Source organism: Pleurodeles waltl, chromosome 8 (genome assembly GCF_031143425.1).
Source record: "Pleurodeles waltl isolate 20211129_DDA chromosome 8, aPleWal1.hap1.20221129, whole genome shotgun sequence".
NCBI lineage: Eukaryota > Metazoa > Chordata > Amphibia > Caudata > Salamandridae > Pleurodeles > Pleurodeles waltl.
This window is the reverse complement of record NC_090447.1, coordinates 22,776,058-22,789,761: the sequence shown is the minus strand read 5'-3', so window position 1 is coordinate 22,789,761 and position 13,704 is coordinate 22,776,058. Positions and strand designations below refer to the sequence as shown.

Here is a 13,704-nt window from a genome sequence, read left to right as displayed (position 1 = left end):
ATTTTCCAGCTGAGTTGCTGACATCACATCTATGAGTTGTGGCTAAATATTACCCTTGTCCTCAAGTTGAGTTTGTTTCGAGTAGAGGTATATATGGTGTCATTTAGAAGCTAAATTATCTTACTCCTGCCAGTTCTCAAGCAACACATGCTACTCAAGTTGTCAGCGATATGGGACAGGGTGTTTCTGGGGCTGCAGGAGTCGGGGTGCTTCCTTGTGAGACAATGCTCATTTGCATGCTTGTAAGAGCTGCAGCTTCATTTATTATTATTTAAAAGTCTGAATCCCAGGTCAGGGCATAAATGGAGGAACTCAGAATGATGAAACGCTACTGTAAACAACCAGAGTGCAAATGGCGGATGAGCCAATATAATATAGACCAGGGCACTTTTGGATTGGCCTTGAGATGCTACCACCAAATAATCCAGACAACCAAACATGCAGTTCTGGCAGTCTTCACTGATGGCAGTAAAAACAGAAGAAAATAAATCTTCACCATTGTGTAGAATGTAACCTCACTAGTAGTTGCCTCCAACTCGACCACCCCCTCTCATCAACACTCTCTCTCAATTCATCAGCATAAAAATCAGTGGGATTACAACTTCAACCTGCAACCAGACCCAACAAACCTTGCCAAACGTCTCTGAATCTTATCCATAGCAGCAATGCTAAGCACATAAAGAAACTGCTACCATCATGAAGTTGAAGTCCATCCACTCAGGGGCCCCATTAGACTCCTGCCTCCATCATGCCTACTCCAGAGGGCTGCAACCCATCAGCACCATGTTCACACTCGTTCTGAATGCTGCAACCTCTTCTGTGCACCTTCCAGATGCTTGTAAATTGCCCACCCATTGTTGAAGAAAACCTCCACCAACACATCAATGCTTGCTGACGAAAGACATATCTCCTTGCTACTATTCCCGGCCAAGGTCTTAGTGAAAATCATCAACATACGCCTCACCCAATACTCCAAGGACCACCAAATCCTCAACACCATTCAGTCTGCTTTCTGACACAACAGAGCCAATGACATTTCAATGACTCTGAACAAAGGAGACATAGGGGCCCTCATCCTCCTGGATCTCTCAGCAGCATTTAACAATATCTCCTACCTCATCCTTGCCCAGTGCCTACACAGCATTGGTAGCAACACTGGGAGAGAAAACATCAGCACTGGGACAGCAAACAGTGACACTGAGACAGTAAGCCGCAACAGTGGGACAGCAAGCAGAGACAGTGGGACAGCAAGCAGCGACAGTGGGACAGCAAGCAGCGACAGTGGGACAGCAAGCAGTGACATTGAGACAGCAAGCAGTGACAGTGGGACAGAAAGCAGTGATACTGAGACAGCAAGCAGTGACACTGAGACAGCAAGCATCGACTCTCGGACAGCAAGCAGTGATGGTGGGACAGCAAGCAGTGACACCGGGACAGCAAGCAGTGATACTGGGATAGCAAGCAGTGACACTGAGAGAGCAAGCAGTGATACTGGTACCGCCAGCATCAACACTGAGACAGCAAGCATCGACACAGGGAGACCAAGCAGTGACACTGAGACAGCAAGCATTGACACTGGTTCTGCAAGCAGTGAGAGTGGGACAGCAAGCAGTGACACCGAGACAGCAAGCATCGATACTGAGACAGCAAGCAGTGACACTGAGACAATAAGCATCAACACTGGGACAGCAAGCATCGACACTGGGACAGCAGGCAGTGAGAGTGAGACAGCAAGCAGTGATACTGGGACAGCAAGCAGTGACACTGAGACAGCAAGCAATGATACTGGGACAGCAAGCATCAACACTGAGACAGCAAGCATCAACACAGGGACACCAAGCAGTGACACTGAGACAGCAAGCATTGACACTGGGACTGCAAGCAGTGACAGTGGGACAGCAAGCAGTGACACCGAGACAGCAAGCAGTGACACTGGGATAGCAAGCCGTGACACTGAGACAGCAAGCAGTGACACAGGGACACCAAGATGTGGCAGTGGAACAGCAAGCAGTGACACTGGGACAGCAAGCATCAATACTGAGACACGAAGAAGCAGCACTGTTACAGGAAGCAGCAACACTGAGACACCAAATAGCAACACTGGGTTAACAAGCAGCAACATTGGGACAGCAAGCAGCGACGCTGAGACAGCAAGCAGTGACAGTGGGACAGCAAGCAGTGACAGTGGGACAGCTAGCAGAAACACTGAGACAGCAAGCAGTGACAGTGGGACAGCAAACAGTGATACTGTGACAGCAAGTATTGACACTAGGACACCAAGCAGTGATACTGAGACAGCAAGCAGTGACACTGAGACAGCAAGCATCGACTCTCGGACAGCAAGCAGTGATGGTGGGACAGCAAGCAGTGACACCGGGACAGCAAGCAGTCATACTGGGATAGCAAGCAGTGACACTGAGAGAGCAAGCAGTGATACTGGTACCGCAAGCATCAACACTGAGACAGCAAGCATCGACACAGGGAGACCAAGCAGTGACACTGAGACAGCAAGCATTGACACTGGTTCTGCAAGCAGTGAGAGTGGGACAGCAAGCAGTGACACAGAGACAGCAAGCATCGATACTGAGACAGCAAGCAGTGACACTGAGACAATAAGCATCAACACTGGGACAGCAAGCATCAACACTGGGACAGCAGGCAGTGAGAGTGAGACAGCAAGCAGTGATACTGGGACAGCAAGCAGTGACACTCAGACAGCAAGCAATGATACTGGGACAGCAAGCATCAACACTGAGACAGCAAGCATCAACACAGGGACACCAAGCAGTGACACTGAGACAGCAAGCATTGACACTGGGACTGCAAGCAGTGACAGTGGGACAGCAAGCAGTGACACCGAGACAGCAAGCAGTGACACTGGGATAGCAAGCCATGACACTGAGACAGCAAGCAGTGACACAGGGACACCAAGATGTGGCAGTGGGACAGCAAGCAGTGACACTGGGACAGCAAGCATCAATACTGAGACACGAAGAAGCAGCACTGTTACAGGAAGCAGCAACACTGAGACACCAAATAGCAACACTGGGTTAACAAGCAGCAACATTGGGACAGCAAGCAGCGACGCTGAGACAGCAAGCAGTGACAGTGGGACAGCAAGCAGTGACAGTGGGACAGCAAGCAGCAACACTGAGACAGCAAGCAGTGACAGTGGGACAGCAAACAGTGATACTGTGACAGCAAGTATTGACACTAGGCCACCAAGCAGTGACACTGAGACAGCAAGCAGTGACACTGGGACAGCAAGCAGTGATACTGGGACAGCAAGCAGTGACACTGGGACACCAAGCTGTGACAGTGGGACAGCAAGCATCAATACTGAGACAGCAAGCAGTGACAGTGGGACAGCAAGCATTGATACTGGGACAGCAAGCATCAATACTGAGACAGCAAGTAGCAATACTGGGACAGCAAGCAGTGACAGTGGGAAAGCAAGCATCGGCACTGTGATAGCAAGCAGTGACACTGGGACAGCAAGCAGTGACACCGAGACAGCAAGCAGTGATACTGAGACAGCAAGCAGTGACACAGGGACACCAGGCTGTGACAGTGGGACAGCAAGCAGTGACACTGAGGGAGCAAGCATTGACACTGGGACAGCAAGCAGCGATAGTGGAACAGCAAGCATCAATACTGAGGCAGCAAGCATTGACACGGGGACAGCAAGCAGTGACACTGGGACAGCAAGCAGTGACAGTGGGACAGAAAGCAGTGACACTGGGACAGCAAGCAGTGACACTGAGACACCAAGCAGTGACAGTGGGACAGCAAGCAGTGACACCGAGACAGCAAGCATCAATACTGAGACACCAAGCAGCAACACTGTTACAGGAAGCAGCAACACTGAGGTCTCAAGAAGCATCACTGGGGCAGCAAGTAGCAACACTGACACAGCAAGTAGCAACACTGAGCAAGCATCAATACTGAGACAGCAAGTAGCAATACTGGGACAGCAAGCAGTGACAGTGGGAAAGCAAGCATCGGCACTGTGACAGCAAGCAGTGACACTGGGACAGCAAGCAGTGACACCGAGACAGCAAGCAGTGATACTGAGACAGCAAGCAGTGACACAGGGACACCAGGCTGTGACAGTGGGACAGCAAGCAGTGACACTGGGACAGCAAGCAGTGACAGTGGGACAGCAAGCAGTGACACCGAGACGGCAAGCATCAATACTGAGACACCAAGCAGCAACACTGTTACAGGAAGCAGCAACACTGAGGTCTCAAGAAGCATCACTGGGGCAGCAAGTAGCAACACTGACACAGCAAGTAGCAACACTGAGCAAGCATCAATACTGAGACAGCAAGTAGCAATACTGGGACAGCAAGCAGTGACAGTGGGAAAGCAAGCATCGGCACTGTGACAGCAAGCAGTGACACTGGGACAGCAAGCAGTGACACCGAGACAGCAAGCAGTGATACTGAGACAGCAAGCAGTGACACAGGGACACCAGGCTGTGACAGTGGGACAGCAAGCAGTGACACTGAGGCAGCAAGCATCGACACTGGGACAGCAAGCAGTGACAGTGGGACAGCAAGCAGTGACACAGGGACACTAAGCTGTGACAGTGGGACAGCAAGCATTGATACTGGGACAGCAAGCATCAATATTGAGACAGCAAGCAGTGACAGTGGGACAGCAACCAGTAACACTGAGACAGTAAGCATCGACACTGAGACAGCAAGCATCGACACTGGGAAAGCAAGCAGTGACAGTGGGACAGCAAGCATTGACACTGGGACAGCAAGCAGTGACACTGGGACAGCAAACATTGACACTAAGACAGCAAGCATCGACACTGGAACTGCAAGCAGTGACAGTGGGACAGCAAGCGTCGACACTGGGACAGCAAGCAGTGACACTGAGACAGCAAACAGTGACACTAAGACAGCAAGCAGTGACAGTGGGACAGCAAGCAATTACACTGAGACAACAAGCATCAATACTGAGACACCAAGCAGCAACACTGTTACAGCAAGCAGCAACACTGAGAACGCAAGAAGCATCACTGGGACAGCAAGCAGCAACACTGACACAGCAAGTTTCAACACTAAGCAAGCATCAATACTGAGGCAGCAAGTAGCAACACTGGGACAGAAAGCAGTGACACTGGGACAGCAAGCATCGACAGTGGGACAGCAAGCATCGACAGTGGGACAGCAAGCAGTGATGGTGGGACAGCAAGCAGTGACACCGGGACAGCAAGCAGTGATACTGGGATAGCAAGCAGTGACACTGAGAGAGCAAGCAGTGATACTGGTACCGCAAGCATCAACACTGAGACAGCAAGCATCGACACAGGGAGACCAAGCAGTGACACTGAGACAGCAAGCATTGACACTGGGTCTGCAAGCAGTGAGAGTGGGACAGCAAGCAGTGACACCGAGACAGCAAGCAGTGACACTGGGATAGCAAGCTGTGACACTGAGACAACAAGCAGTGACACAGGGACACCAAGCTGTGGCAGTGGGACAGCAAGCAGTGACACTGGGACACCAAGCATCAATACTGAGACACCAAGAAGCAGCACTGTTACAGGAAGAAGCAACACTGAGACAGCAAATAGCAACACTGGGTTAACAAGCAGCAACATTGGAACAGCAAGCAGCGACGCTAAGACAGCAAGCAGTGACACAGGGACTGCAAGCAGCGACGCTGAGACAGAAAAGCAGTGACAGTGGGACAGCAAGCAGCGACACTGAGACAGCAAGCAGTGACAGTGGGACACCAAGCAGTGACACTGAGACCGTAAGCATCGACACTGAGACAGCAAGTATTGACACTAGGACACCAAGCAGTGACAGTGGGACAGCAAGCAGTGACAATGGGACAGCAAGCAGTGACACTGGGACAGCAAGCAGTGACACTGGGACAGCAAGCAGTGACAGTGGAACATCAAGCATCAATACTGAGGCAGCAAGCATTGGCACAAGGACAGCAAGCAGTGATACTGGGACAGCAAGCAGTGACACTGAGACAGCAAGCAGTGACAGTGGGACAGAAAGCAGTGACACTAGGACAGCAAGCATCAACACTGGGACAGCAAGCAGTGACAGTGGGACAGCAAGCAGTGACACTGAGACAGCGCAAAAACAACAAGTGATGGACGGAAAGCTGAACATTGTCAAACATTCACCCTCAGTACAGTGATATGGGCCGATATCCATCGTTTTTTTGCTGCCCATGCCAATCCAGTTTGGACCCAGCCATATGCAAATCAGTCTTGACCCTGTTCCCCAGGGGAACAGTCCAGCCCGAACTGCTAGGCCAGGTCTTCCCTGGACTGGAAACAAGCATCCTGGGACCGCTTTCGGGGTTTCACCCCTCATCAGCCAGGCTAGCTTGAATCCAGTGGCATGGGAAGCACGGGACCCACATCTGGGCATACCCTTCCCACTTAGGGCGACAAAGCAAAAACAACAAGTGATGGACGGAATGCTGAACATTGTCAAACATTCACCCCCAGTACAGTGATCTGGGCCTAAATCCATCGTTTTTTTGCTGCCCATGCCATTCCAGTTTGGACCCAGCCATATGCAAATCAGTCTTGACCCTGTTCCCCATGGGAACAGTCCAGCCCGAACTGCTAGGCCAGGTCTTCTCTGGACTGGAAACAAGCATCCTGGGACCGGTTTCGGGGTTTCACCCCTCATCAGCCAGGCTAGCTTGAATCCAGTGGCATGGGAAGCACGGGACCTACGTCTGGGCATACCCTTCCCACTTAGGGCGACAAAGCAAAAACAACAAGTGATGGACGGAATGCTGAACATTGTCAAACATTCACCCCCAGTACAGTGATCTGGGCCTAAATCCATTGTTTTTTTGCTGCCCATGCCATTCCAGTTTGGACCCAGCCGTGTGCAAATCAGTCTTGACCCTGTTCCCCATGGGAACAATCCAGCCCGAACTGCTAGGCCAAGTCTTCCCTGGAGTGGAAACAAGCATCCTGGGACCGGTTTTGGGGTTTCACCCCTCATCAGCCAGGCTAGCTTGAATCCAGTGGCATGGGAGGCACAGGACCCACGTCTGGGCACACCCTCCCACTTAGGACAACAAAGCAAAAACAACAAGTGATGGACGAAATGCTGAACATTGTCAAACATTCACCCCCAGTACAGTGATCTGGGCCTAAATCCATCGTTTTTTTGCTGCCCATGCCATTCCAGTTTGGACCCAGCCATATGCAAATCAGTCTTGACCCTGTTCCCCCTGGGAACAGTCCAGCCCGAACTGCTAGGCCAGGTCTTCCCTGGACTGGAAACAAGCATCCTGGGACCGGTTTCGGGGTTTCACCTCTCATCAGCCAGGCTAGCTTGAATCCAGTGGCATGGGAAGCATGGGACCCACGTCTGGGCATACCCTTCCCACTTAGGGCGTCAAAGCAAAAACAACAAGTGATGGACGGAATGCTGAAAATTGTCAAACATTCACCCCCAGTACAGTGATCTGGGCCTAAATCCATTGTTTTTTTGCTGCCCATGCCGTTCCAGTTTGGACTCAGCCATATGCAAATCAGTCTTGACCCTGTTCCCCATAGGAACAGACCAACCCGATCTGCTAGGCCAGGTCTTCCCTGGACTGGAAACAAGCATCCTGGGACCGGTTTCGGGGTTTCACCCCTCATCAGCCAGGCTAGCTTGAATCCTTTTGTGTTGCGAAAGTTGCCCTAAGTGGGAAGGGTATGCCCAGACGTGGGTCCCTTGCTCACTGTGCCACTGGATTCAAGCAAGCCTGGCTGATGAAGGGTGGAATCCTGAAACCGGTCCCAGTATGCTTGTTTCTGGTCCAGTGAGGACCTGGTTTGACAGTTCAGGCTGGACTGTTCCCATGAAGAGCAGGGTCAAGACTGATTTTGCATATGGTTGGGTCTAAACTGTGGTGGCATGGTGAGCAAAAGAACTATGGATCAAACCCAGATCTGTGACTTGGGGTGAGTGTTTGCATTGTTCACCACTCCGTCCATCATCCTTTTGTGTTGTGAAAGTTGCCCTAAGTGGGAAGGGTATGCCCAGACGTGGGTCCCTTGCTCACGGTGCCACTGGATTCAAGCTAGCCTGGCTGATGAAGGGTGAAACCCTGAAACCGGTCCCAAGATGCTTGTTTCCGGTCCAGTGAGGACCTGGTTTGGCAGTTCGGGCTGGACTGTTCCCATGTGGAGCAGGGTCAAGACTGATTTGCATATGGCTGGGTCCAAACTGGGGTGGCATGGTGAGCAAAAGAACTATGGATTAAACCCATATCTGTGACTGGGGGTGAGTGTTTGCACTGTTCAGCACTCCGTCCATCATACTCTTGTGTTGCGAAAGTGACATCGAGACAGCAAGCATCAATACTGAGACACCAAGCAGCAACACTGTTACAGGAAGCAGCAACACTGAGGTCGCAAGAAGCATCACTGGGGCAGCAATCAGCAACACTGACACAGCAAGTAGCAACACTGAGCAAGCATCAATACTGAGACAGCAAGTAGCAATACTGGGACAGCAAGCAGTGACAGTGGGACAGCAAGCAGTGACACTGAGACAGCAAGCAGTGACACCGGGACAGCAAGCACTGATACTGGGACAGCAAGTAGTGACACAGGGACACCAAGCTGTGACAGTGGGACAGCAAGCAGCAATACTGAGAGAGCAAGCATTGACACTGGGACAGCAAGCAGTGATACTGGGACAGCAAGCAGTGACACTGAGACAGCAAGCAGTGACACCGGGACAGCAAGCACTGATACTGGGACAGCAAGTAGTGACACAGGGACACCAAGCTGTGACAGTGGGACAGCAAGCAGCAATACTGAGAGAGCAAGCACTGACACTGGGACACCAAGCAGTGACAGTGGGACAGCAAGCAGTGACACTGAGGCAGTAAGCATCAACACTGGGACAGCAAGCAATAACAGTGCGACAGCAAGCAGTGACACAGGGACACCAAGCTGTGGCAGTGGGACAGCAAGCAGTGACACTGGGACAGCAAGCATCAATACTGAGACAGCAAGCAGTGACACTGGGACAGCAAGCATCAACACTGTGACAGCAAGCAGTGACACTGGGACAGCAAGCATCAATACTGAGACACCAAGAAGCAACACTGTTACAGGAAGCAGCAACACTGGGTTAACAAGCAGCAACACTGGGTTAACAAGCAGCAACACTGGGACAGCAAGCAGCGACGCTGAGACAGCAAGCAGTGACAGTGGGACAGTAAGCAGAGACAGTGGGACAGCAAGCAGTGACACTGAGACATGAAGCAGTGACATTGGGACAGCAAGCATCCACACTGGGACAGCAAGCAGTGACATTGGGAGAGCAAGCAGTGACAGTGGGACAGCAAGCAGTGACAGTTGGGCAGCAAGTAAAAATGGGAGGCAGGTTTTGAAGCACTTGAAAACTGCGGATACTTCACCAGCTAATCTGTTGAGTAACAAGAAACAAGCATTGGCAATGCTTCCCTGCCCCCTGACCCTATCTCAGTTATTTAGCTTTGTCTTGCGTTTCTCTTAGGGTGTTTTTAGGAACCAGTCTCAGTTGATAAATGGCGATGAGGCTTTCACACTTCCTCCAGACACCTGTGCAACAATTTCAGTGTAGTAAAGCTGTCAAGTTCTGTATTTTTGTTGCCATCATAGCAGATTGAATGCACAATGAGAAAAGCTTTCTTTCATAAGAACATGTTATCAATGACCATAAAAAAAAAAATAAAGAGTAACTTTCATCATTTCAATAGGTTGGTTTCATTTAGAAACAAGCGAGGCACATTGGCATTGCCAATGCTTGTTTTTATAAAGTTAACGCTTCTCCTGAAGTTGTTTTACCGTCATCGAGGTCAGTATTGTGTGTAGAAAATCCTCGAGTACATTACTATTACACATTGACAAGTCCCAAGAGCTCTGTTTTGACATGATGTACTGGGATGAATCATTCTGCAATATTATTTTTTAAGCTAAGATAAGTGCATTTCCAGCCCACCAGATATTAGCTGACAAACACATTCCCATTTGAAATTAGGCATATGTTTAGCAAAGGTAGCACAGATGACACAAAAAGCTGATGAGACAACAGTTGGCTGGAGCCTGGCCTTGTGAAGTCTCCGTCATTAGATTGCACAACAATTCTACATACAAGACCATGCTGCACTCCTGAAGTAACACAATCTTACAAGCTCGACAATCAGGACGTACACACTGCTCACTGCTCGCGAGGACAGAACAAGAGTGCTGGATTGTGGCCAGCTCCACGGGTGGAGGTCACCACCAACACGAGATCTCCTTGTGAGAATGTGTAGGGACACACTGCTCTTTATTATTTGTAAAACGAAATTAGGATAATACCTTAATGTAAAGTACCTTAAATATTTATGATAAACAGGAAATAATAAAATAAAATGTTACAAAACAATAACTCAATCCTTTGTGTTATGTAGTGTGTGGGGTGTTTCCTCGGGCATATTTTTTGGGGGACACTATGAGTCTCTTGCTTGAATTTCTATCCAAGGCGAGAATTTGTCAACATTGAACTCATGCCTTGAAGAAGCGTCAATGGTCGCGAAACATGCCTTGGCTGCTGTATGACTCATCTCTAATTTTGTAATGATTTTGAATATTCTGTATCCTAATTACCTGCTTATAAGAATGCTGTTACAATTTCAGTTGTTACAACTGTGAAAATAACAGAAATTAGTTTTTGTTAAACGCATTCTTAAGAAGGGTCTGCTACCTAGAAGTGACTTACAACCATGGTGCATTGCATCACCTAAAATACATGTGTAATGTCACAGCAAGCAGCTTCACCCTGGATTCTTCTCCAGGTATTTTTTTCTTCACAGTATATTTCTGAAATAAAGTCATGTGGGCCCACATTTATGAAGCCTTTGCGTTGAGCTTATGTCACGCAAGGCGACACGCATATTACGCAAGCTTGTCATACTTACAAAGCCACACAAGGCCTGATTTGCGAGGCCTTTTGTGGGTTTGCAAATGAAAGTAACACAAAGAAGCTGCTTGTGCTGCGTTACATTACATTACAACTTGGAAAGCTTTCCATGGGTGGGCCATGGGCGTTACCAAACATCCACCCATGGGTTTTGAATTCCAGACTTACTAAAGAATGTAAACAAGGGATTGCGCCTTGCCCAGCCTGGCCTTTCCTCCTCTGCTCATGGCAGCTTGCTTAACTCAACAGTAGAGACCTACCCAGCCTTGCCTGTCTGTTTTGACATTAAATCCCATCCTTTTAGAGGTTAGAGGAACAAGCTGGCGCATAACAAAGATAAAGGTAGACAACCTGCTTGCTCTGTGGCACCTGACTTAGAGCAGTGTGCCTAGAGCTAAAAGCACAAGCTTCCTCGGTCCTTCCTCTTGACAGTTGGAGTCAACTTTCTGTTGTCAGTTTATCCTCATCAATGCCCTTATTTCATTCCTACAGACCACCTCTGAAGTCCCCACTTTCCAAGTGGGAGATACCCTTTTAACTGATGGATATCAGATGAATAGTCAGGTATGTAATTACAGTATTCTTTAGTTAAGAACTTGTGCACACCTCCATCCTTGGCTAGTATACGCTCAATGTCCATTGTATTTTACTTGAGCATAGACTGTAAAGCATTTATCGATTTGTTCATGTTTGACAAGGTGTCTGCAGTGGATACCGCCAGCTCTTCTACTAAAGCTGCCGATTTCCTAGTCCTTCTAGCCAATAATGTGGTCCCAAAGGGTGTGATAAGGGTCTCCATTATGCCAAATGCAACTTTTTATGGGGCTGACCTCCTGGGTCTGTGAAAATGTATTGGCTGTATTTTAGGAACCTAATATAGACAACGAATTACTATTTCTGAAAAACATGTACCATGCCATCCTTTAGACAAATAAATTGGGCTGAATTTGTCTAATTGATAGTAGTTTCATGGTAATGGGAGAAGATTAGCTGGAGGACATCAGCAAAGGAGATTAGATTGATTCCTTGGGTCCAGATAATGTTTGTGAGTGGGGACATGTAGGTTGTGACTAGAGTGAGGCTGATATATGACCCCTTGGGAACTCCACAGATGAGTTTGGCAGTGAACCAGGTGTAGGAAGCCAGCCTGACTGGATGCAGTCTGTGAGGAAGGAGCAGATCCATCAGATTGTGGGGTCTTGAATGGAAGCTTTTTAGGGACCCTGGTGGAATATGTAGAAAAGTCTGTTCCACCTGCTGATCCTCAAAATAAACAGGAATGCAAATGAAATATCAGCCTCTGAAAAAGTTGGCCAGTTGCCATCTCAGGCTAACTCCTACTCTTAATCTAAGAAGGGCATTTTTATGGATGGATTTGTGGAAGAGAGTCCTATATCTTACAGTCCCTTATGAGGCCCAGTATTCTTGAGTTAACATTACCAAGGATTATTCATTTAAATAGCCTTTTTCAAAATACAGGCTCTACAAATATGCAGATTGTTTCATACATTTTATGTTTAATGTATCAGTCATCCACAGAGGTAACAGAAACCGTTGTGTACCCCAGTATCAAAGTCAGAATGTAAATGGCAATAAGGGCCTCATTACGAGTTTGGTGATCAGACCGCCAGACCGCCATAGTGTTGGCCACCAAAAAACAGGTATGTTGGCAGTCATACAGACTGCTGTATTATGAGTTACACTGGCAGGACCGCCAAAAGCCAGCCAATAACCTACACCAACAGTACTTTGGAGGGCGGGAAATAGGCGTTCCAACCACCAGCACCAACAGCCCATCAACCAACCACCTTACCTATTACAATTAAAAGTCACACAGCGGTTCGCCGTCACCACAGTAATACACAACACCACATTGGAAGGATTTGAAAACAACACAGCTGACACACATTCCCACAGCTGCCACACCAACAAAGCACACTATAAAACACACCCTTTCACATCTCCAACACCAAACACACAATCCAGAGTGCACTTTGAAAAAAGATAATAAAGATAATACTATAGAATCGGCATCCCTCCAACTTTCATCAAGCACATCTCCCAGTCCCTCAACACACTCCTATCACATACATTTGCACCTATCTACTCCATTTACTCCCCATAACCTGTCTGTTTCCCAGTACAATTTATTTTACATGACTACCATGTCACCCCAGAAAAATCCCAATTTCACTGAAAATGAGTAAAGAGTCATGGTGGAGGAAATCATTAGAGTTGAGCTACATTTATTTGGAGCCCATGTCCAGCACACTACTATCGCCAGGAAAATGGAACTGTGGCAAAGGATTGTCAACAGAGTGAATGGTGTAGGCCCCACCCCACGCACAAGGGACGACATCAGGAAGAGTTGGAAAGACCTTAAGGGGAAGATCTGTTCCATGATATCCAGGTACCTGCTGCAGGTCCAGAAGACTGGTGGTGGTCCTCCACCTCCTCCCTCACAACTCACATCATGGGAGGAAAAGATCTTGGCTAGCCTGCATCCTGAGGGCTTGACTGGAATACCTGGGGGAGTGGAGTTGGGTAAGTCACAACACAAAAATAGCTCACCAAAATTAATTGTCATGCATGATGATAGCTCACCTTTTGCCATCTACACTGTCATCCCACTCAACAGCCCAGTGTCCATCTGTACATAGACACCTGGCTGGCCTCCACCATGTGAAGTAGACTCACCTGGGGAACAAAATGTCTCTATACAAGGATTGACAGCACTACAATTCCCAGCATGCAG

At 48.6% G+C, this 13,704-nt stretch overlaps 1 protein-coding gene across 1 annotated transcript in view; it reads left to right on the top strand.

Moving 5' to 3' along the window:
• The first annotated feature begins 1,040 nt into the window (after nt 1–1,040).
• LOC138249317 (serine-rich adhesin for platelets-like) overlaps nt 1,041–13,704 on the top strand; it is a 71,695-nt gene continuing 59,031 nt past the window's right edge. Inside the window, exons 1-5 of the mRNA XM_069203276.1 lie at nt 1,041–3,918; nt 4,328–5,196; nt 5,626–6,165; nt 8,484–9,221; nt 11,442–11,513. Of these exons, the coding sequence (XP_069059377.1) occupies nt 1,041–3,918; nt 4,328–5,196; nt 5,626–6,165; nt 8,484–9,221; nt 11,442–11,513 (5,097 nt within the window). The remainder of the gene's footprint in view (nt 3,919–4,327; nt 5,197–5,625; nt 6,166–8,483; nt 9,222–11,441; nt 11,514–13,704) is intronic.